This window comes from Castor canadensis, chromosome 6 (genome assembly GCF_047511655.1).
Source record: "Castor canadensis chromosome 6, mCasCan1.hap1v2, whole genome shotgun sequence".
Classification (NCBI taxonomy): Eukaryota; Metazoa; Chordata; class Mammalia; order Rodentia; family Castoridae; genus Castor; species Castor canadensis.
The window spans coordinates 37,712,441-37,734,249 of NC_133391.1; the positions used below are offsets into that span (position 1 = coordinate 37,712,441).

The 21,809-nt window shown below is 43.3% G+C and overlaps 1 protein-coding gene across 1 annotated transcript in view; it reads left to right on the forward strand.

Moving 5' to 3' along the window:
* Window positions 1–11,083: 11,083 nt before the first annotated feature.
* Window positions 11,084–21,809, forward strand: part of Ano2 (anoctamin 2) — a 313,200-nt gene continuing 302,474 nt past the window's right edge. The window contains exon 1 of the mRNA XM_074075322.1: window positions 11,084–11,365. Coding sequence (XP_073931423.1) covers window positions 11,099–11,365 — 267 coding nt within the window. The 5' untranslated portion in view covers window positions 11,084–11,098. The remainder of the gene's footprint in view (window positions 11,366–21,809) is intronic.

Here is a 21,809-nt window from a genome sequence, read left to right on the forward strand (position 1 = left end):
ATCTATAGTTTTTTTGTTTTCTTGATAGTTGTCATTTTGACAGAGGTGAGATAGAATCTCAATGTTACTTTGACTTGTGTTTCCCTGATGGCTAAAGATGTTGAACATTTTTTCATGTAGATTGCTGATTTATACTTCTTTTTCTGGAGAAGTGTTTATTTCATTTGCCCATTTATTGATTGAATTATTTATTCTTTTTGTCTTTAATTTTGAATTCTTTATATATTCTGGATATTAATCCCCTGCCAGACGAATAGCTAGTTAAGATTTTGTCTCATTCTATGGGCTATCTCTTCGCTCTCTTAATTATTCCAATTTTGTGTGCAGAAGCTTTTGAATTACATGCAACCCCACTTGTCAATTCTTGCTAGTGTTTTTTGAGCCATTGAAGTACTATTCAGAACGTCTTTGTCTATGCTTACATCTTGAAGTGTTTTCTCTAGGTCTTCCTTTAATGGTTTCAAAGATTCAGGTCTTTTTTTTTTAAGGTCTTTGATTCATTTTCAGTTGACTTTTGTACAAGGTGACATAGGGTACCAGTTTCAGTTTTCTACTTGTGACCAGTTTTCCTAACATTACTTGTTGAAGGTTGTCTTTTCTCCAGCGTGTGTTTTTGACACTTTTGTAGAGAATCAGATGGCTGTAGCTGTGTGGGTTTATTTCTATGTGCTCTATTCTATACCACCAGTCCATGTATCTATTTTTGGGCCAGTACCATGCTGTTTTTTCTGCTATGGCTCCATAGTATAATTTGAAGTCAGGTATTATGAGACCTCCAGCATTTCTCTTTTTGCTCCAGGTTGCTTTGTCTATTTGGGGTCTTTTTTTTTTGTTTTGCTTCCATATGCATTTTTAGGACTTTTTTCTAGTTCTGTGAAGAACTAGAATTTGGACTTTTGATGGGAACTGCATTGAATTTTCAGATCAATTTTGGTAATATGTCATTTTAACAATATTAATTGTACTGATCCATAAAAATCAGCGATTCTTCTACCTTCTAGTGTCTTCTTCAGTTTCTTTCCTCAGTATTTTATAGTTTTCACTGTAATAAAGAATAAACCTTTCTTAGGTTTATACCTCACTATTTCATTCTTTTTGAGACTTTTTTGAATGAGATTGTTTCCTTGATTTCTTCCTCAACAGATTTATCATTGGTTTACAAAAAAGCTAATGGTTTTTATGTTGATTTTGTATCCTGATACTTTGCTGAATTTGTTTATCAGGTATAAAAGTCTTTTGGTGATTTCTTTAGGATCCTGTAAGTATTAGATCATATCATCTACAAATAGAATAATTTGACTTCTTCCTTCCTTATTTGCAACCCTTTTATATCATTGTCTCGCCTTATTGCTCCGCATGATATTTCAAGTGTCATATTGAATAAGAGTGATGAGAGTAGGTACCTTTGTTTCCAGCTTGATTTTAGAGGAAATGCTTTCAGTTTCCCCCTATTCAGTATGATGTTAGCTACTGCTTTGTCATAACCTTTATTAAGTTGAGGTATGATCTTTCTACATCTAGTATCAGGAAGGGATGTTGAAATTTACCAAAGCTTTTTCTGCATGTATTGAGATGATTGTGTGTTTTTTGTCCTTGATTCTATTAAGTTCTGTATGACATTCATTGATTTGAATATGTTCAACCAACCTTATATCCTTGGAGTGAAACAAATTTGATTATGGCATATAATATTTTTCATGTGTTGTTGAGTTTGGTTTAAAAGATTTTATGAGGATTTTTGCATCTGTATAATCAAAGATATTGATCTATAGTTTTCTTTTTTGCTTGCGTCTCTATTTAGTGTTTCATCAAAGTACTACTGGCTTCACAGAATGAGTTTGGAAGTATTCCTTCCATTTCTGTCTTATAGAATAGTTTGAGAAGTATTGGTATTAGTTCTTTAAAAGTATGGAAAAATTCAGCACTGAATCCATCCAGTCCTGGGGTTTTCTTTCTTGGGAGACTTATTGCTATGTCAGTAGCATTACTTGTTATTGATACATTTTAGACTTTCTTTTATATATTCTTGTTTCAATTTTAGTAGGGCATATGTTTCTCAAAATGTATCTATTTCTTCTAAATTTTCCAATTTATTGGAGTGTAAGTATTCAACAAAATTTCCTAACAATTCTTTGGATTTCATTAATATTTTTGTAATATCACCCTTGTGATCTCTAACTGTTAATCTGGGTCTCCTTTCTCTTTGTTTTTTTTATTTGACTAAAGATTTGTCAATCTTGTGAATCTTTTCAGAGAACCACCTATTGGTTTTATTGATCCTTTGTATTATTCTTTTAGACTATTTAATTAATTTTAGCTCTGGTCTTTATTTTCTTTCCTTTTTTTTTGGCTTGTTCTTGTTTTTCTAAGACCTGTAGATGTACCACTATGCTATTTACTTAATCACTATATACTTTCCTTTTAGAACTCTGCCTTTGTTGTATCTCATAGATTCTGATATTTTGCATTATGATTTTCATTTCAAAAATTTCTCTCAACCTCCTTACTTTCTCCCAATTTCCCATATATCATTCAAAAATATATTTTTCAATTTCCATGTGTGTTTATAGTTTCTCTTGCTGTTAATTTCTAGTTTCATTCAATTATGATCTGATAAGGAATAAGAAATTACTTCAATTATTTAATATTTTTAAAGACTTGCTTCATGGCCTAAAATATGATCTATTTTGGGGAAAGTTCCATGAACTGCTAAAATGAAGGTATATTCTGAAGCTGTTGAATGGAATATTATATAGCTGTTTGTTATATCCATTTGTTCTACAGTATAATTTAACTCTGAAGCTCCTTTGTTGATTGCTTAATGATCTAGAATCTGACTCTAGGTAAGAGAGGGGCATTGAAGTCACACATTATTGTATTGGGGCCTATCTGTCCCTTTATGTCTGGTACTGTTTGTTTTCTATGAAATTGGATGGACCAGCATTCATTGCATATATATTTAAAGTTGTTATATCTTATTGATATATTGTTATTCTTATCAATATTTATTGCTCTTCTTTGTCTCTTCTGAGTAATTTTGTCTTGAAGTCTGCTTCGTCAGATATTGAATGTAGCAAGTCTTTCTTGCTTTTGGATTTCTTTGTTTAGAATACCATTTTCCATCATTTTGCTTTTTTGTTTTTTTTCTGGTGAGGTTTGTTTCTTTAAAGAAGGAAACAGTCAGATCTTGATTTTTAATTCAATCAGCCAGTCCATGTCTTCTAGTTGGAGAATTAAGACCATTTACATTCAGGATTATAGTGGAAAGGTGTTTACTAATTCATGTCATTTTGCTGTTTTTCTAATGTTTGATTCCACTCTCCTAGTGGGATTTCTTATTTCCTGTGCTCTTATGGCTATATTTATTTTCCTTTTTTTTTTTAATGTATAGGATTCCTTTAAATATCTTCTGCAATGCTGGTTTAGTGGTCATGAATTCCTTTAGTTTATGCTTATCTTAGAAGGTCTTTATTAATTCTTTAATTTTGAAGAATAACTTTACTTGATATAGAAATTTTGGGTCACAGTTATTTTATTATAGGGCTTGAAATAGCAGCACTATTCTGCAATGTTCTGCCCTAAAGGGTTTCTATTGAGAAATGTGCTGTTATTTTGATATATTTGCTTTTATAAGTGAGTTGGTGCTTTTCTCTCACAGATTTTACTATTCTTTCTGTGTTTAGTACCCTTAGCATTTTAAATATAATGTGGCATGGGGAGGTTCTTTTCTGGTCATGCCTGTTTGGGGTTCTAAATGCCTCCTATACCTAGATGTCCATATCTTTTCCGTGATTTGGGAGATTTTCTGCTACTATTTCACTGAATGGTTTTACTGTGTCTTTTGTCTATACCTTGGCACCTTATTGTACATCAAAATTATGTAGTTTGGTCTTTTAATTGTGTCTTGCATGTTCTTCTAATAAATTCTTATTTTTTATTTATTATTGTCTGAATGTTCTCATTCATCATCTTTGTCTTTAAGATCTGAAATTCTCTCTTTTGTCTCATCTAGTTTGTTGCTATGGCTTTCCACTGAGTTATTTGTCTTATTGAACTTTAAATTAGGTTTCTGTTTATTCCTTCCCAATGTCTATATATTTGTTGAACTTCTCATCCATGTCTTATATTGTTTTTCTGAATTAGTTCAGTCCATATTTTCTTGGAATTCATTGATTTAAAAAAATCACTGCTTTGAAATTTTTATCCAGTATTTCATACAATTCTATGTCTTTGGATTCAGTGTGCTAGATGATTATGTACTTGGCGGGGGAAGTCATGTTGCCTTGTTTTTTCATATTTCTTTTTATTCTGAAATTTGCACATCAGTTTGGATGGATATCTCTTCTATTTCTATGTGAAAGGAGTAGCCTTCTTTTGATGATGTGTCTGGAGTTAGTGGGCTGTTGTTGAATCCAATTTCCAATTTGATTTTGTAATATAGTTTTCTTGAGACTTCTTTGGTGGGGATTAGTGTATTTTGAGACAGTGTCCTGCTTTTCCTGTAAGTCTCACAAGAGTGAGGTACTTCTAGCAGATCAGGCAGATGTATTGTAGACAGTGGAGTATATGAGGTAAACCCTCTTTTGGATAGCATGGAAACAAAGCTCACTCACCTGGAGTTTACTCTGACTTGGGAGGAGGAAGTGCAGCAGGTCCCAATTCTAAGCTTTCCGCTGCCTGTGACTATAGTCCTGGTGCACCAGGCATGCTTTCCTACCTTTTTAAAGCTGGCTTCCCTAGCTACCTTTTTAAGGGGGAAAGCCTGATGCATTCTGTTTTGTATCTTTGACTCAAATACCACTGCATATATTTTTCAATGGGCTTGCTTCAGCAGGGTTCTGCTGGGGACACACTGAACCACAGGGTTGATGCTTGCTAGAACACTTGCTGAGAGTTCCAAGGAAAAGGAAAAGGTAGAGACTTGTTTCCCAAACAGTAAAGTTGGGCTGAACCTTCTCAAGATGGCTCCTGTTACTATACTGTGCTTTTACGTTCAGAAGTGCAGAGCACTAGCACACTGCTATGCATTACCCAGATCAGCTAAGTTTACACTGCCTTTACGTTTTACATTTGTTTCTGTGTCAATTTTCTCCACTACATCTCTCCCTATTTTTCTTTCCGTTACTCCTCCCCTCTGTTGGGGACCACTGGGCTCAGCGATAATGTGTTCTTTCTCCTCCTTTGTTCCAATAACCACAGTCTCTGGGTCTCTTCAAGTCTGCCCAATTTAAATTTTAATATGTTCCCTCAGCCACCCAACTTTGCTGAGAAGCTGTTTTCTGGCTCTTTTGATTCCTATCTGTTGAGAAGCTGGAAAGTGCTTTGTGCTTCTAATTTGCCATCTTGGTTCTCCCCAAAGATTTCAATTCAGGGTTGGTTGAATCTGAGGATATGGAACCTGAGCATACTGAGGGTTGACTAAACATAGACCACCTTTTAGTTCATGGTAAGAATGTTTTACTCTGGCATTGGGGGGAGCCATTTGAGTGGGGAATGAATGAATAGATGTACAGTTTTAAAAGATTACTCTGTGGGTGAGGGACAAAAATGGATTAGGGCAGATGTGGATATGGGCAGATGCTGCTACCATGGTGGGGCTGTACCTGTCCATCTTCAGTGGGAGATCCCTGGTCATTTCATTTGGCCAGTCCTTGACTAAATATAGAATCTTTCCATTCCTTCTACCCTAAGCTCTAAGAGCTTATGAGGCTCCCAGACAGTTAAAAATGGTAGTCACGTATGGGGTGATCGGTTGAGGAGCTGGGCAGAGACTCGTGGCTCATAAGAAGTCCCTTTGACTGGACAATCAAGGGTTATCTTCCCTCAGTGATACCAGGCCTTCTTCTGAAACTTTGCCTGTGTCCTTATGTTCCTGTACTTCCTCCTAGTTTTGCACCATTCCAGCTTGAGGAATTTTAACCATGTGTTAGTTGGAAGGCAATTAGCTTTATCAGTAGTATCTGAATATTCACAATATGCCTTGATCAGCAGCTTTTTTGAAATAAGAATATGTTACTTTTGAGTTTCTGGGTCCCTAATAACTCACAACTAGATGAAGAATGGTGGGATTGGGGTAAATGTATTCTAGGCAGAGGAACAAGCACATACAAGATCCAAGTTGGGAGAGAGTGTGGTGCATGAAAACAGGGTAGTATGCTAGAGCCAGAGGGCCAGGAGAACATGGGGACCAATGAGGTGGAGATGTGGGCAGGGCCTGGTTGTGCAGGGTATCACAGCCCAAGAGCAATGGGAAGTCCCAGAAGATTCTGCACATAATGGGTGTCTTGGCCAGACTGACATGTTATAAGAATCCCCTGGCTGTCTTAAGGGGAAAGAGGTGGAGCAATAGTGACTGCAGGGACACCTGTTAGGAGGGCGTCATGGTTACTCAAGTGAATGAGGGTGAGACCTGGCACTAGTGTGGGAGCCATAGAGGTGAAAAAAGATTAATTTGGCAGATGTTTCAGAGGTAAAATTCACAGGTCTGGTGCCAAAGTGGATATGGGGCATAAGAGAAGAAGGCTGTTTGTAGATTTCTGGCTTGTGGAATTAGTCTAGGGTGAAGCATGAATGGGGGGGGGTACTGAAAAAGAATGCTGTTGGGAGATCATCAGCTTGGTTTGGGGCACGTGGGCTTTAAGGAGCTCTGAGACATCCAAGGGTAGATGTCATGCAAGCAGGGCAGAGTGTACACCTGGCACTTAGAGGTGAGTAAGGGTTGTAGGCAACAATTTGGGCAGTTTCAGCAGTAGGGGTAATGATAATGACAGTGTCAGGAATAATGGGATCACCCAGGAAAAGTTGGAGTGTGACAAAAGGTCCTAGGTCCAAACCTTGGGAAAATCCATTTAATTGATGCAGAGATGGTTGGGCCATGCCCTCTACCTACATAACACTCAGTCACCAATACCCAAGGATATGTCTGTTGTTCAAGGCAGCATGTGCTAAGAGCCAAGAGAATGGTGAACAAAGGAAAGAATATTTCCAAATGTGGTAACATGTCCCACAGGCTGTGTATGATGATGGTCTTGACCTCCAATTGATCTCCCATTACCTCTTCTAAGCTTCTTAAGGGGTTTTCTACAAGTGTGTTCACCTGCCCTACACCCTAATGGCCAGGTTTTCACTTACACCTCCTTAGCCTTCCCCTCACAGTGCAATCCAGCTCTGTGTCTCTCCACTTATGTGCCATTCCTTCCTGCTATGCTTCTGTGGAGTGTGTACGGCTGAGCCATATGCTGCTCTCTCATCACTGGAGAGTGTGGAGGTTGGTATGAAAGCAAAGCCCCCAGGTAGCTGTGGTACATGTGCTGAGAGCAAGCAGTGGGAATAACCAGATATCTAGTGGGGGCCCCGGAGGTCAGCCTCAAGCCCCAAGTAGCCCTTTTAGGGGATGATTTGACCAAAGCTTTAGGTTGCCTCTGACTTTGACCTACCTTGAATCACAGTTGCAGATTTGAATTCAGCTGCAAAGGAAGAATGGTCCTGAGGTGATCTCTTTTCACTTGCCCAGTTGTGCATCAAACCTGTCATGGGCTTTTCAGAATTTCTTCGGTGTACAGTCCTTCTATTCCAAGGTATTACCTGGGCCAGTAGAAGGGCAGACATTCAGAAAGGCATAAGAGAAGAAGGATGAGGCAATATGGCACCAAGGAAGGAAGTCTCACCTTTAATGTCCCGAGCTGGAGGACTTCTGTTGCACTGCCAGTGTGCCTGCCCACAGCTGTCCTTCTGTGCTCTCTCCCTGTGGAGGACCTCCCTGGCCTTCCCTACCTTTCAGAATTTACCCACCCCTCAACACCCAGCTCCAGGATTGATTTCTTCTACTTTGACTTCTTAGTCTGGTCTCCATGATGTAGGCTAGAGTCCTCACTATAGAAATAAGCCATGGAAGCTTTGCCCTAGCTGGTCACAGTTATGTGTCAGGCATGCAGCTCTACATTCACAAAGAGATTACATTTCTGAAGTGCAGGGACCAAATGTTCTAGGCCTTCTGAAACTGTCCAGCAGACAGTTGAGCACAGGAAGGGTTGCTCTTCAGGATCCAGCACCCTGAAGAGTTGCCTTTTGATTGATTGATTGATTGATTCATTAAGTAGGTGGGTTTTAATTTCACATTGAGCTTAAAATGAAAACAAGAATAATAATTACAACCACCACCATTTATTTATTTATTTTGGTGGTTCTGGGGTTTGAACTCAGGGCTTCCCTTGCTAGGCAGGTGCTCATCATTTGAGCCACATTCCCAGCCATCTCTTTTGCTTTATATGTCATTTTTTCAGGTAAGGTCTTGTGTTTTTGCCTGGGGCCAGCCTCAGAAGGCAATACTCTTATCTTATAGCCTTCTGCATAGCTATACCACAAGTGCGTACCACCATGCCCAGCTGGTTGGTTGAGCTATGGTCTTACTAACTTTTTGTCCAGGCTGGCCTCAAAATTGCAATCCTACCAATCTCTACCTCCTGAGTAGCTGGGATCATAGGTGTGTGCCAAATGTTCTGCTTTGTGTGCATTCTCTTGTTCTCTCTTTGATCCTGCTAGTTTGAGATTGTCCTCATTTATAGCTAAAGAAACAGGCTCAAAGAGGCCTCAGTGCTTGTGCAGCTGAGGCTGTGACTTTTCTAGAGTGTTTCTCAGAGGAGGGACTAGACTGGCCCATCTGGGGCTCAGTGGTCTGCTCTGTGGAAAGTAGAGTTGGAATGCTTCATCTCTTGCCCCTTCCATCCTAACATTCTGTAATTCCATCACCTATGGGTGTCTTTTCCCTCCAGGGGGCAACACCAGAGTTTTCTGAGAAAGCACTGCCCTACTGCTGTGGGCTGCTGGAAAGGCCGTTCTGGAGAGGTTTGGAAAGGGACTGTGGTTCTCGAAGGCCTTGACCTAGGCAGCAGGTGCATGAGGACCCCTCAAGAACATTGAAGGATGGACAGTGTTCAGAGGATACCCTGTCCTCAGCAGGCCCACTGTTGGACTGTCCTTACTGTCTCCTTGGGTATGTGGGACTGGCCAGGGTACCTGCTGGCCCTGCTGCTCTGGGAGAGGCCTTACATGCGAGAAGCCCTGGGGTTTTGGTAGAGACCTTTTCTCTTCTCTCTTTCCAAGTCAGGCACAGTTTCTCTTGGTTAGAAGATGGCCAGAAGAGGATAAGGTTTCAGGGGCCAGGTGACCCCACCTGTTGGTCTTCAGACTCCCTGCTCCCCTCCCACAAGCCTTGGGCAGTGGCCCACCTACCTTGGCTTGAGTGATGCTCCACCTCTCTTCTCTTGAAGAAAGGCTCTCTGGCCAACCCTCATGTCCCCAAGGAGAAAGCAAGGACAGACCCACAGTGGCTAGTGGTGGACAGCTTGCTTAGCACCAGGCCCTGGGTTTGATCCCCAGCATTGTATATGCACACATGAGAGTATGATAGCCACGATTAGAAGGAGCTCCTGATGGTTCAGTGTGTGTGTGTGTGTGTGTGTCTAAGAGAGGGGAAGTTCCCATTTTATTTTACCCCTCTGTGGTCAATATGAGCTTGACTTAGACTTTCAGAAAATATAGGCAGTTTTTTTAGGGCTGTGGAAGTTTCCCTCCTCAGTGCCTCTGTTTCTTTGTGTCTCAAGTTCCCCATCACCTGAAGTTGTTTTTCCCTCCTCTCTCACAGATATCCCTCTGCTCCCTGGCTCTCCACGCCGTCTAAGCCCTCGGACAGTGCCCAGAGGGGGCCATGGCCCCACACATGTTCAGCAATACCTCAAGGTGCCAGCTTTCCGGGGCCCAAGACAATGGGTCATTTCCAATCGATATTCAGGTCATGCTTCTGAGAGAGCGAGACCCCACAGCAGCTCTGTGAGTACCAGGGGTGGGCTGGCCCTGATGGAGGCCCTAAGGGAGTCTCTCTCCTGGGACCCCTCCAGATGGGGCATGTGTGTTCATGCGAGAAGCCCTGGGGTTTTGTTAGAGAACTTTTCTCTTCTCTCCTTCCAAGTCAGGCACAGTTTCTCCTGGTTAGAGGATGGCTAGAAGAGGATAAGATTTCAGGGGCCAGGTGACCCCACCTGTTGGTCTGCAGACTCCCTGCTCTCCTCCCACAAGCCTGAGAAATCTGTATCCTCTGCTGTGGTGGCTCTGATCCTCTCGTGCCTGGCACTTCATCTGGTTGCCCAGGTGACCTCTCAGGTGGCTGCAGAGGCAGCTGGGTATCATACCAGTAATAAACAGGGAAACACCCAGAGGGAGGGAGGCAGGTCCCTGCCTTGCTCCGCCTTGTTCTCTCTCTCTTCTTTCTACCTCTCCAGTCTGGAGTGGAAGAAGCAGGAGTCTGTTCCCCTGCTGCTGTCATTGGCAGATCATTGCCAGTGGCTGGAGAGGAGGAGGAGGAGAATGTGGGTCTGTGAGGGGCACAGTGTTGACTGATTTCCTGTGGGTGGGGCAGGAGACTAGAAATTGACTTTTGTTCCCATGGATCCAGAGAACCTGCCAGTGAGTATTTCTTTGTGCGTAAGTATGTAGTGTTTGCAGGGTGACATGCAGATCTGTATGTAAGGAGGTGAGCATGTGTGGGTGTGTCAGTGCATGTGGGAGGTTGTGTGTGTGCATGAGCGTGCCCTTGGGTAAATGCATGTGTGCATGGACATCTTCACATGTATGCAGAAGTGCTGGTGTAGCGAGATGGGAGTGGAGGAGACTGCATGTGTTTGTGGGTACCCGTGTGTGTGCATGTGTAGGAGTAGGTGTGTTGTTCTGGGTGTGGGGCAGACAGTGGAGATATGCAGGAGTATGCTGCAGTGGGTGCAGTCTATGTAAGTAAGTACATATGTGTGTATGGATACAGGAATGTGTGAAAGGCAATGTGAACATTTGGGTAGAGGGCTACGTGGGCTAGGTGTGACAAATGAACTTAGGCTGCTCATCCTTTCATTGGACAGACAGGGTCTCTGGGTCTGAGGGACTTGCTTCCTAGTCTACTCCTGGGGCCCAGAGCACAAGGGCAACCTCTTTTGTCTCTCATCCCTTACTCACTGGACCTCTCCATTCCTGTCCTATTCTCCCCGGCTAGGTCATCAATAACTACTTGGATGCCAATGAGCCTGTGTCCTCAGAGGCCTGTCTGAGCCGCATGCACTTCCACGACAACCAGAGGAAGGTCGACTATGTCCTCGCCTACCACTACCGGAAACGTGGGGCACACCTAAGCCAAGGCTCCCCAGGCCACTCACTGGCTGTCATCTCCAATGGGGAGACAGGCAAGGAGCGCCAGGCTGGGGGCCCTGGTGACATTGAGCTGGGGCCACTCGATGCACTAGAGGAGGAGAAGAGGGAACAGCGAGAGGAGTTCGAGCACAACTTGATATCAGCTGGGCTGGAGCTTGAGAAGGACTTGGAGGTGAGGCAGGCCGGGGCAAGAGTCTTGGGGCAGGATGGAGCCTTGTCTTTTTTTCTCTTCTGGGGAAGCCAGATTTTCTTGCCCAAGGACTTGAGAGTCTTAGTATTGCTGATGCCTCTGCCTAGGCAATTCCAGGCAGTAATGAAATGGTGGTGGTATGTCAGCCAGCTCACTGGGAGTGGCCTGGCAAGAGATGAAAGGAAAGGCACTGCTTACTGAATCTTTCCTGAAGGACCCATCTGGTGGCCTTCTCCACAATGGTTTCTTTGGGATGAAGACCTGCTATGCACTTTAGCTCTAAATTCTTCTGTGGGGACATAAGGATATCCTTCACTAAGGAATGCTTGCTTGGGGCCCTCTGAAGGAGTTGAATTGAGACATTTGAGGGAACTGAATGGGACATACTTTTTTTTTTTTATCATCTTGTAAGCTGTGTGTAGTCTCATCTCTGGTCAGCAGACAGTCTAACAGATTCCATGAAAATCTATTCATCCACATATCCATCCATCCATTGACCCATTGATCCATCGATCCATCAATCCACCTACCTGCCCATCCACCCACCTGCCCATCCACCCGTCTGCCCATCCATCCATCCATTCACCCACCCCCCATCCATCCATTTCTCCACACCAAAGGAATACTTTAAAGATGACTAGTTCTCACCATTTCCTCACATCCTTTGCCTGTTTCACCTCCAACACTCTATTCCAGGTCAACAGCCTTATCTCAGTTGTGACTTGGTCACTCTGATCTTAAGGTCTTTGTGCTAGTGGCACTTTCCCAGACTGTGCATGCCCATTCCATCACCTCAGGTCTCTGCTCCAACCTTACCTCCTTCCAGACATCTTCTCTGGCCATCCCTGCTGAAGTAACCTCACTCCTGCCACTCTATCCTACATTCATGCTTTGCTTGTCTTCATCCTGTTTATCACTGTTACATAAAATAATGTAATAGATTGAATTATATATTTAATTTATTTTTACAGTACCAGGGTTTGAAGTTAAGGCTTTGCATTTGCTAGGCAGGCACTCTTCCACTTGAGCCATGCCCCCAGATTTTTTTGCTTTAGTTATTTTTCAGGTAGAGTCTTGCATTTTAATTTTTTTTTTTTTGCCTGGGCCATGATCTTCCTACTTATGCTTTCCACCTAGCTGGGATGACAGGTGCATGCCACTACAACCAGTATTTTTGTTGAGATGGGGGTCTCACTAACTTTTTTCCTAGGCTGGCCTTGACCTGTGATCTTCTTGATCTCTGCCTCCCCCAAAGCTGGGGTTACAGTCATGGATTTGTTAGTTTTTTCATCTGTGTTCCATTGACTCTGTGAAGACAGGGATCATTTTTTAATTCATTGCTGCATTCTGGTACCTAGGACAGAGTCTGTCACATAGTGGGTGCTTCATGAGTGTTAGCTGAGCAAATGAGTGGCTTCTTAGAGTCTCCAGCTTATCTGTAAAGTAGTATCTATCTTGCTGGATTGTGGTTTCATACGTCTCACCTTTAGATGGGGCAATGAAAACATCTAGCACAATGTCTGCTACATATTAGTTACACAGTACGTGATTATTATCATTATTTTAAAAGGTACCATGCTGAAGTTTAGGGTTCTGTTCTCATCTGAAATCTTTTTTATGAGTCGAGTTAATGCTATCCTCAAATTTTGACCCCCAGAGATCATTCGTCCTTTCTTCTGTTCAGGGGTAGAATGACATGTGTCTTGGCTCACACCCTTACTGTCCAGACCTGTGTTGCTTTTTCAGACCACTTAGGTAGGACATGCTCCCTTCAAGTTGTTGTTCCACTGGTATAAGGAGTATGTTTTTTTTCTTAGGGCTACTTTTGGCTCTCTTTGCTGTGGAGCTGCTACTTTGTTTTGAAACCCAAATATCACTTTCCTGCCTTTGTTTGGAGTCTGGTGAGCAGGTAGTGATATATTCTGACGGCCACATGAGGAACTCTGAGTACTTACCACTGTGGGGCTGCAGTCCCTGTACCTGTCACCGAGTCTCAGGTCATAGAGGCATGACTTTGCTCAGGGCTTAATTGGGAAGCATGGGAAGATCATGCTTAGGGGAGTGGACTCTGAAGTTGGATTAGATAGAAATGCTCACATCGCATGCCTGGCTTCTGTTAGCCTCAGGACCTTGGGCAGGTTACCTGAATCTTTTGAGTCAGTTGCTTTGTCTAAAAAATAGGACTAATATATTCTTCACTAGGTCATTACAAAGACAAAACAAGACAACTAAATAAAGTATCTGGAATAGGAACAATGAATAAGTGTTACTATTTTTTAGAATTCCTAGGTTTGGCAAATAAAAATGGAGGATGCCTAGTTAAATTTTAGTTTCAGATTAACAATGAATAACTTTCTTAGCATGAGTGTGCTCTATGCAGTATTTGGGATATACTTACATTAAAAATTTATTCACTGTTGACCCAAAATTCAAATATAACTGGCTTGGCACCTCTTACTACTGCTATTTGTGTCTCTGCCTATCTTTGCTGACCTATACCATATTTCACTTTGGTTGCTGTTGCATGTCCCTGAATTTGGCTGGGAATCAGAAGGGTGCAGAGATAGTCTTGGGACTGATTGGTGTTAGATGGGGGCATTGGCTGTGTCTTGGATAGTTGTCCCTACTGCATAACCACCCAAAATTCCTTTCTCCCAGTCCCCACTTAACTCTTCTTCACCAAGAGGACTACAGGCTGCTAAACCTTCCCCAATCCCTCTGTCATCACAGCCTCCACCACTGATGGGTCCATCATGACCTACTGCCTTACAGGATCTGCTCTTTCTTTTCTGAAAAGTAATTATAATTGGTATTGTGACCTTGCATGTTAATTGTAGTTCTCAGACATGGCACTGTTCACCCAAGGAACCTCTTGTTGTTTCTGTAAATATCCCCCTTACTCTTTACTGCCTACTCCCTCTGCAGGCAATCATTCTAGCACGTCATGGTTCTGGAAAATGTATAGTGCTGTTTTGCTCCATGCAATTTTGTTTTTCATTTTAAAAATAGCCTATTGTTTAGAATAGTTTTAGATTTACAGAAAAATTTGGAAATGGAACAGAGAGTTCCTATATACCTATCCTGTACCCATTTTGACTTATTATTAACAGCTTACATTAATAGGGCACTTTTGCTGCAATTAATGAATCAGTGGTGTGTACGTTATTATTAGCTATGTCCATGCTTTATTCTTGTCTCCTTACATTCTTTTTTACCTGCTGTCCTTCATTCTAGAAGCCTGTCTAGGATACCACATTACATTTAGTTGTCATTTCTCCATAGGCCCCTTTTGGAGGTAACACTTTCTTAGCGCTACATGCATTTTTAATTTACATAAAAGCTGCTTTATTTTCTAGTTCATTCTGTTTCTTACTTTTTTCTCTCAGCACTATAATTTTCAGATCCTTCGTGTTCTGCGTGTACATTTCATCCATTATTTCTAATGGGTAAGCAGTTTTCAGCCATCACAGTTTATCTAGTCATTCCCCTAATAACAGGGGACACATAGTTTATCTCCCACTGTGCATCACCCAACAAGGCTGGGAATGAACTGTCACTTCCTTCAGGGTCAGTTGAGCAGGACCTGCTTGGTTTCCCTTCTCTTCCTTATTGAATAGTGGTCTGAGAGTCATCATCTAGAACCTGTTATATTCTGAACAAACTCTGCATCAAGGTGCTTGGCTTTGGCCTTGAGCAGCAACTGGAACAGGTGCCCCGCAGGAGAGGGGCCTTGCCTGACTGCAGCTGGTGGCAGTCTTCCAGTTTGGAGAGCAAGTGCAGCAGTACCACCTGCTCAGCTGTCCCACTCCTTCTCTTTCTGGGCTGGGCTGTCTTTTGGGCTCTGAGTTCACTTTGAATTTAAGACAAATGGAGAGGAAATGGGTGCCTACCCATTTCCCCACTTAGCATTACAGATCAAAAGAACTTTGTATCCACCAAACCTATCTGAATGAATAACAGAAATCTTTTTCAGCCCTAGTTGATATGTGGGCGTGCTTTGGACAGGATGATAATTGGTATGTTTTTTCCACTTGGTGCTTTATTTTTTTCATGTGCATATTTCTATGTATTGACATTGTCCATGATCATACTTTAAAGGCAATTGATCATTTTATCAGATGATTGTACTATAGTTTGCCTATAGTAATTGTTTCACCATTTGGTTGGAATTTCATTTAGAGACTTCACCGGGGACGCTTATGGTTGACAGAGAAAGTTGTGTCCTCATTACCAGCTCATATAACTGAGGACCAGCTCTTTGGAGATGGGCAACCCTTCTAAGTGGGAGGCTAATTTAAGCAGTGCAGGAGGCATACCCAGTTTTCTGAATGAGGGTCCTCTAGTCTTATTGGGGCTATAGAGTGGTTGAGCTGGGCAAGGTCTCCAGTGACAGTGACAGTGCTGAGAGATCTGACCTGCCCACCTCCCCTTACTCTTTCCCAAACTTCCTTCCTTGATCCAAAGAGCCAGGAGGACAGGGGTCAGATGCACAGGTGTTGCCAGAGTCGACTGGGGGAGCCGAGCCCTGGGGCCAGGCACAGTGTGTTGGGGGCTGGCCGAACATGTTTATGTGTTTTGGGGCTCCACCCTTCAGTCTTACAGTTTGTGCAGCTGCCTCTTTGAAACCAGAGATGGAGGACAGGGCACCATAAGGTGTCTTCCCTGGGATTGGGGGACCAGGGAGTTGATAGCAGAAGCTTGCATTATCCAGCATGGTCTGGCATCTCCAGCAGCCCCATGGTTTGTTGTTGGCAGAGTCAGGCATGGAAGCCGAAGTGTGCTAGTGGGAGGTCCCAGAGGCCAAAGTTTCACTGAGGAAGTTGAGTTATCCTCATTCAGTTGGAGTCAGGGAGGAACTCAGAAATGACCCAAGCTTTTTTCTCCTTTGCAGAAAGGAGACCCCCTACTCTTGAACCAGACATCTGACAGGTCTGGACATCTGACCTCTCAACCCAAGTTATTGTACTGAATCAAAGGCATGAGTGAGGGGATATGTGTGGTGTATGACTTCATGACCTCCCAATAGGGTCCATTTAGGGAGAGGATGGAAGGCCAGGAAATTAGAAATTTCACTTTCTTAAAACCAGAAGCTACTGTTTCTTAGCCTCTGTCTTCATCTTTTTTCCTGTCTTCCTTTTAAGAAGAGAAGAATTTTTTTTTTACATCTGATTAAACAGATGACAGGACCACCTGTCCTTTAGGATTTCTGGAAGGTGGTGGGGGTGATTTTAGAAAATGCCTGATTTAATCTCTGGTTTTAAGGGAGGAAACTAACTGTGTCTCTTATACTTTTGCTTTTACTTGGGCCTTGGTCATCCCAGGGAGAATTGACAAGCACTTTGTAGGAGTTTCCTATTCCTTCCTGCCCAGAATCCATAGAAGCTCCTTGTAGGGGCCAGAAGTTATTTTTCCAAATGGGGAGTGAGCTACAGGGTGCCTTGTGCCCCCTGTCCAGAAGGATCATGTGGTGCCGGAGCAGAAAGCCACCGGACTCAGGGTATTTTGCCCTCCTGAAGGCCACTTTGACCTCTCTAAAGCACCAAGCCAGCCTGGATGACCCTCTTTCCTTACATGGTATAAGCCACAGCCTCTGAGATGGGACATGTGGACTTGGCTGCTGTCTTCCTTTCGGTGCTCATGTCAAACCAGCTTCTCTTGTTAAATGCCCAAGTCTTGCACTGGGGAAAATCTTGTTGTTTTGTTAGCTAAGGTGACAGTGTTCCCTGGAGTCTCCCTGCTCATTGCTCTTCCTCAGGTTTCTGGGCATCTGTAGTACAGGCTGTTAAGGGCTGGAGTGAGGGGAGTGTTGGGTTTCTGTGGGATGGGGGAGGGCTCTAAAAACTCATTGACTTTGTTATAAAATTAGTTTATTGCCCCTTCAGGAGTGGGCAGGGTTTTCATTCGTAGGAAGAGCCACAGGGTGCAGGGGAAGCACGAATGAGGGTTTTCATGATGTTTAGGCCACACTGTTCTGTGTTGATGGGTGCTGTGCTCTCATGGGTGTGGGTAGCAGTCTTGCTGCTGTTGACTTGCAGTAATGACTGGGGAAAACACGATGATTTCCCCCTGGCCTTGGATATGTTCCTGTCGTACTTGCCCCACCCTGAAGCAGTGTGCAGGAGCCTTGGGCTTTTTACCTGCCTCTCTTTCCCACCCCAAGGGATCTTCAGGAACACAATAATGACAGCTCAACAGTCCTGCTCCTGGGACTGCACAGCTGAGAGCAGAGCCACCTAGGGCAGGCAGGATTAGCCCTCAGTGGGCCTGGAGGTGGAGATGCAGAGGAAATCAAGGAAGGGCATTAATTCCCCCAAACCCAGTTATCTCTTTTCCAAAGAGTCAACACTTTTCCAAAGAGTTTTTAATGAAAAAAATGAGTGTTTAGTCTTCTCATTTAATATTCACTTAGCAATCCCACTGAGGCAGGTAGAATAGCTATTATCCCTTCCCATGGACTAGGGAACATGAGGTGCTTCCCAAGCTGGTGCCCTTTTAAGAACTGGGCCTTGAAACTAGGTTTCCCAACCCTGGCCCTCCCACTCTCTTCTCTCTTTCTCTCCCCCCTTCTCCCTCTCCCTCCAATTGCTCATCTCAGGTGTTCGCAGCCTTCTACCTGGTCTGTGTACTATGATTGTAAGAAAAAGCAAGCCAACAGTTACTATGGAAGTAAATGGGGGACAGCAGGGTTGTTAGCAGAATCAGTGTCTACTGCAACAGGCAGTACTTTGGGGTCCCCACCTTCCATCATTCCTCAGGACTTGCCTGGGGGCTCAGGTAAAATCAGAGGATTCATGAATCTCTTCAGCAAGATTCATGGAAATTGACATGAACATCGCTGGTTTGGAAGTTTCATCTATTGTGTTCCACTCCTCATGGCCAATAGCTGGATCTGTCCAGCCCAGCAGTCCAGGGGTGGGAATGTGGACCTGGACAGGCTGACAGCTGCCTCGTTGAGTTTCCTTTGAGGAATGGGTTATCCCCAGGTGTCGAGGGCTGTGTCTGTCTGGCTGTGGCTATTTCAGCCCAAGCCATGTTTCTGTCTGTTTTGTCTTGGAGCATTTGTAGCCCAGGGAACTTGTACTTAGTTCATCCACAGGCCATTGGAAGGTCAAGACTTCTCAGGCCTCAGCAAGGCTCACAGGTTTTAGCACCATTTTGGGAACAGAAAGTCAGAAAGGGTGGAATGTGATGGGTGTGCCATTCTGTTGTGTTCTCTTCTCTGTCAGTTGCAAACTCAGCAACCCCCAAAGATTTCAGAACAGAAGCTCTGGGGCCCTCGGAGTTTGCATGGGTTTGCTATCGGCTCCCTGCACACACTACCCACCTGTGGTTACGGTGTTGTACATGTTGCTATGTACTGTCCTCACTGTGCTCTGTGGAGCTGGGAAGGATGCATCCAGACCAACCTAGACCATGACCTGTGAGCACGGTCTGGAGTCTCAGCTTTGCTTGCTGAATGATTAGAAAAATCATTATTTTGGAAGGTGACTTCTGCCCTTCCATGCTTGTCCTTTTCCAACAGTGTGATGATAAGAAACACTTCGGTCATGGAGAGCAGAGGGCTGTGTTGACTGATGTGTGCCTTTGTTCAAGTTCTAAGCCCTGCTTGGCATACACTTTTAATCATAAACTGACCCAAGTTGGTTCTCCCACCCTGCCTACTTCTGTGCTTTAATTTCCCACTTTTTTCCTACTTTGTGAGCCGAGTTGAATTTTCTTTCCGTTTTCTGAATGAATGAACCTGCTTAATGTGTGTATTAGGCATCCTCAAAGGGAGGATTTCGGGAGCTTGCTGTCTAGTTGGGAAACAGGAGAAACACGCACAGAGGGTTAAAAATTAAGGCATGGATGCTGATTGCTTCTTTTTCTCTGGGTTCCTTGAGCAAAAGATCTCTCACAATTTTCAGTTATTTGGATACCAGATATGATTTTGAATACCACTATTTACTAGTTTCATGTTTTAGACATATCCATTTACTATCTATATTGTCATTTGCTGAATACTTTTGTTAAATTTGCTCACTTATGAAATTTAAATTTGCTTTAAGTGGCTCATGCCTGTAATCCTCGCTACTTGGGAGGTTGAAATGAGTACTATGGTAGCTCAAGCAAAAGGTTTGAGAGACCCCATCTTAATCTGTCATCCAAGCTATGCAGGAGACTGAGATTGGGAGAGTAGAGGTTCCAAACCAGCCTGGGCAAAAAAGTTAATGAGACCCCATCTCATGATAAAAGCTGGGTGTGGTATGCATCTGTCAACATAGCTGTGGTGGGAAGCATAAAATAGGATGATCAAGATCTAGGCTGGCCTTGACCCTGTCTCTCAAATAATCACAAAGGGCTGGAGGGGTGGCTCAAGTGATAGAGCATAGCAAGTGTGAAGTCCTGTGTTCTAACCTCAGAACCACCAAAAAAATACTGCTTTTAAAGCAAAAGAAATATTAAGGACAATTAGAAGGGTTAATCTGATCAAAGTACAATATGTGAATGTGTAAAATACCATGGTGAAACCCCTTTGTACAACCAACATACACTAAGAAAAAAGGAACTATTGTGTCATTATCAGAAATGGAGAACGAGTATCACTAACCAACAAATGAACAGTAACTACAAAGATAAGCACAGCACCAGCAACATGGTGTCATTGATTTCTGGCTGGATTTGTTGCCTGCATGGGTCTTAGGTTGGAGCCTGCTTGCTCTTTGTTAAGGAGGCTTAGCTATGGTCTTGGTATCAAACTCAGATATCATCTTTCTGAGACCACTTGAAAGGGACTTTCTCATTATTATTAATTATTGTTATTATTATTTGTGGTACTGGGGCTTGAACTCAGGGCCTACACCTCAAACCACTCCACCAGTCCTTTTTGTGATGGGTTTTTTTCAAAATAGGGTCTCATGAACTATTTTCTGGAGCTGGCTTTGAACTGTGATCCTCCTGATCTCTGCCTCCTGAGTAGCTAGGATTACAGGCATGAGCCATCAGCACCCAGCTTCTAATTATTATTAATTTTTAAACATTATTTGATGATATACCTGTCCATACCCTGATGCCCTTGTTTACTACTTAGGGAACATTATCCAAACCCTTAGATCATCCCCTAGAGCTATACCTGTCCCTGGTCAGACTGAAGACTTTGGGAACTACATTGGATCCTTTTTTTTTTTTTTTGCAACAGTGTCTGACACATAATATGTCCTCAAGAACATCTTTTGAGTTGACTCAATGCATAACTCCCAGCAAAGACAATGCATTTTGAAGTTGTTGAGGGTGGAGTCGGCAGGGAAAGCTTTCCAAAGGACAGGGACCCCTTTTCAGCCTTGTTCTCTTCACCTGCTCAGAAGTTCTCCTCAATTCTCTCCACCCGGGTCACAGATCCTACTTCTTTAGCAGCAGTGCTGCCTTTAGTTCTCCATCTCATTCCCCAAACAGGGAAGAAAACACCACAACTCTCTGCACCCTTCTTAGAACCTCACATCCTGAAAGGGAGATAGGAAGGGAGGGACAGAGGGAAAGGCAGAAAAGGAGAGGGGAAGAGAGAGAGAGAAGGAGAGGGAGAGAAGGAGAAGAAGAGAGAGGGGAAGGCATAGGAAAAGAAATGGAAGGAGAAAAGGAGAAGGATAAGAGAGTGGGGAGAGATGGTGATGGTCAAGAGACTTGAGGTGTACACTGAACACCTGAACATCCGACCCCTGATCCAATTTTGCAAGGATTTGGTGATCTGCTTGGGTCAGAAGTTGAGCCCTGGGGATTTTTAGCAGTTCTTTTCTTCCCTTTTTTCCTTCCTTCCTTTCTTCCTCCCTCCCTCCCTTCCTCCTTCCTTCTGCCCTTCCAATCTTCCTTTCTTTCCATCCATCCTTCTGCAGTTCTCTCCCTTGCTTTTTTCTTTTAGCTCTGTCTAGCTCTGTTTGGTTGGGCAGGCTCCATGGGTTGTGATGACCACTGCTGTCAAGGCCTTGATGACATCTAGGTTCATGTCAGCTCTGGCAGTGGCTCCCACATTCATCCAGTCACTGGATATCTCCTTTTTTGTGTTGTTGGGATTACTGTTATTTTCCCCTCATATTAGGGCCTTGGGAATCCCAAACCCTTCCCTGCCCATGACCTTACTGCTGCTTTTGGCGTTACGGTAATGATAACAAGCTCATTGACTGCACTAGGCTCATTCAATCCTTACAACAACCATATTTACTACTACCGGCCCCATTCTGCAGATAACAATACCACGGATACATCATTGGTGCCACAAAGGGTCCAGATCTGAGCCTGAGCTCTCAGTTGCTGCAATGTCCTGTCTCTCCAGGGGTAGAGCTTCCTGCCTCTGAGCTTGGGATGCGCAATTGTGATACTGGCTCCCAGCCTTTGGGTCATCAGTTGCTTATGAAGACTTAGGAGCAGAGAAAGGAGCCTTTGGACTTGAAAGCAC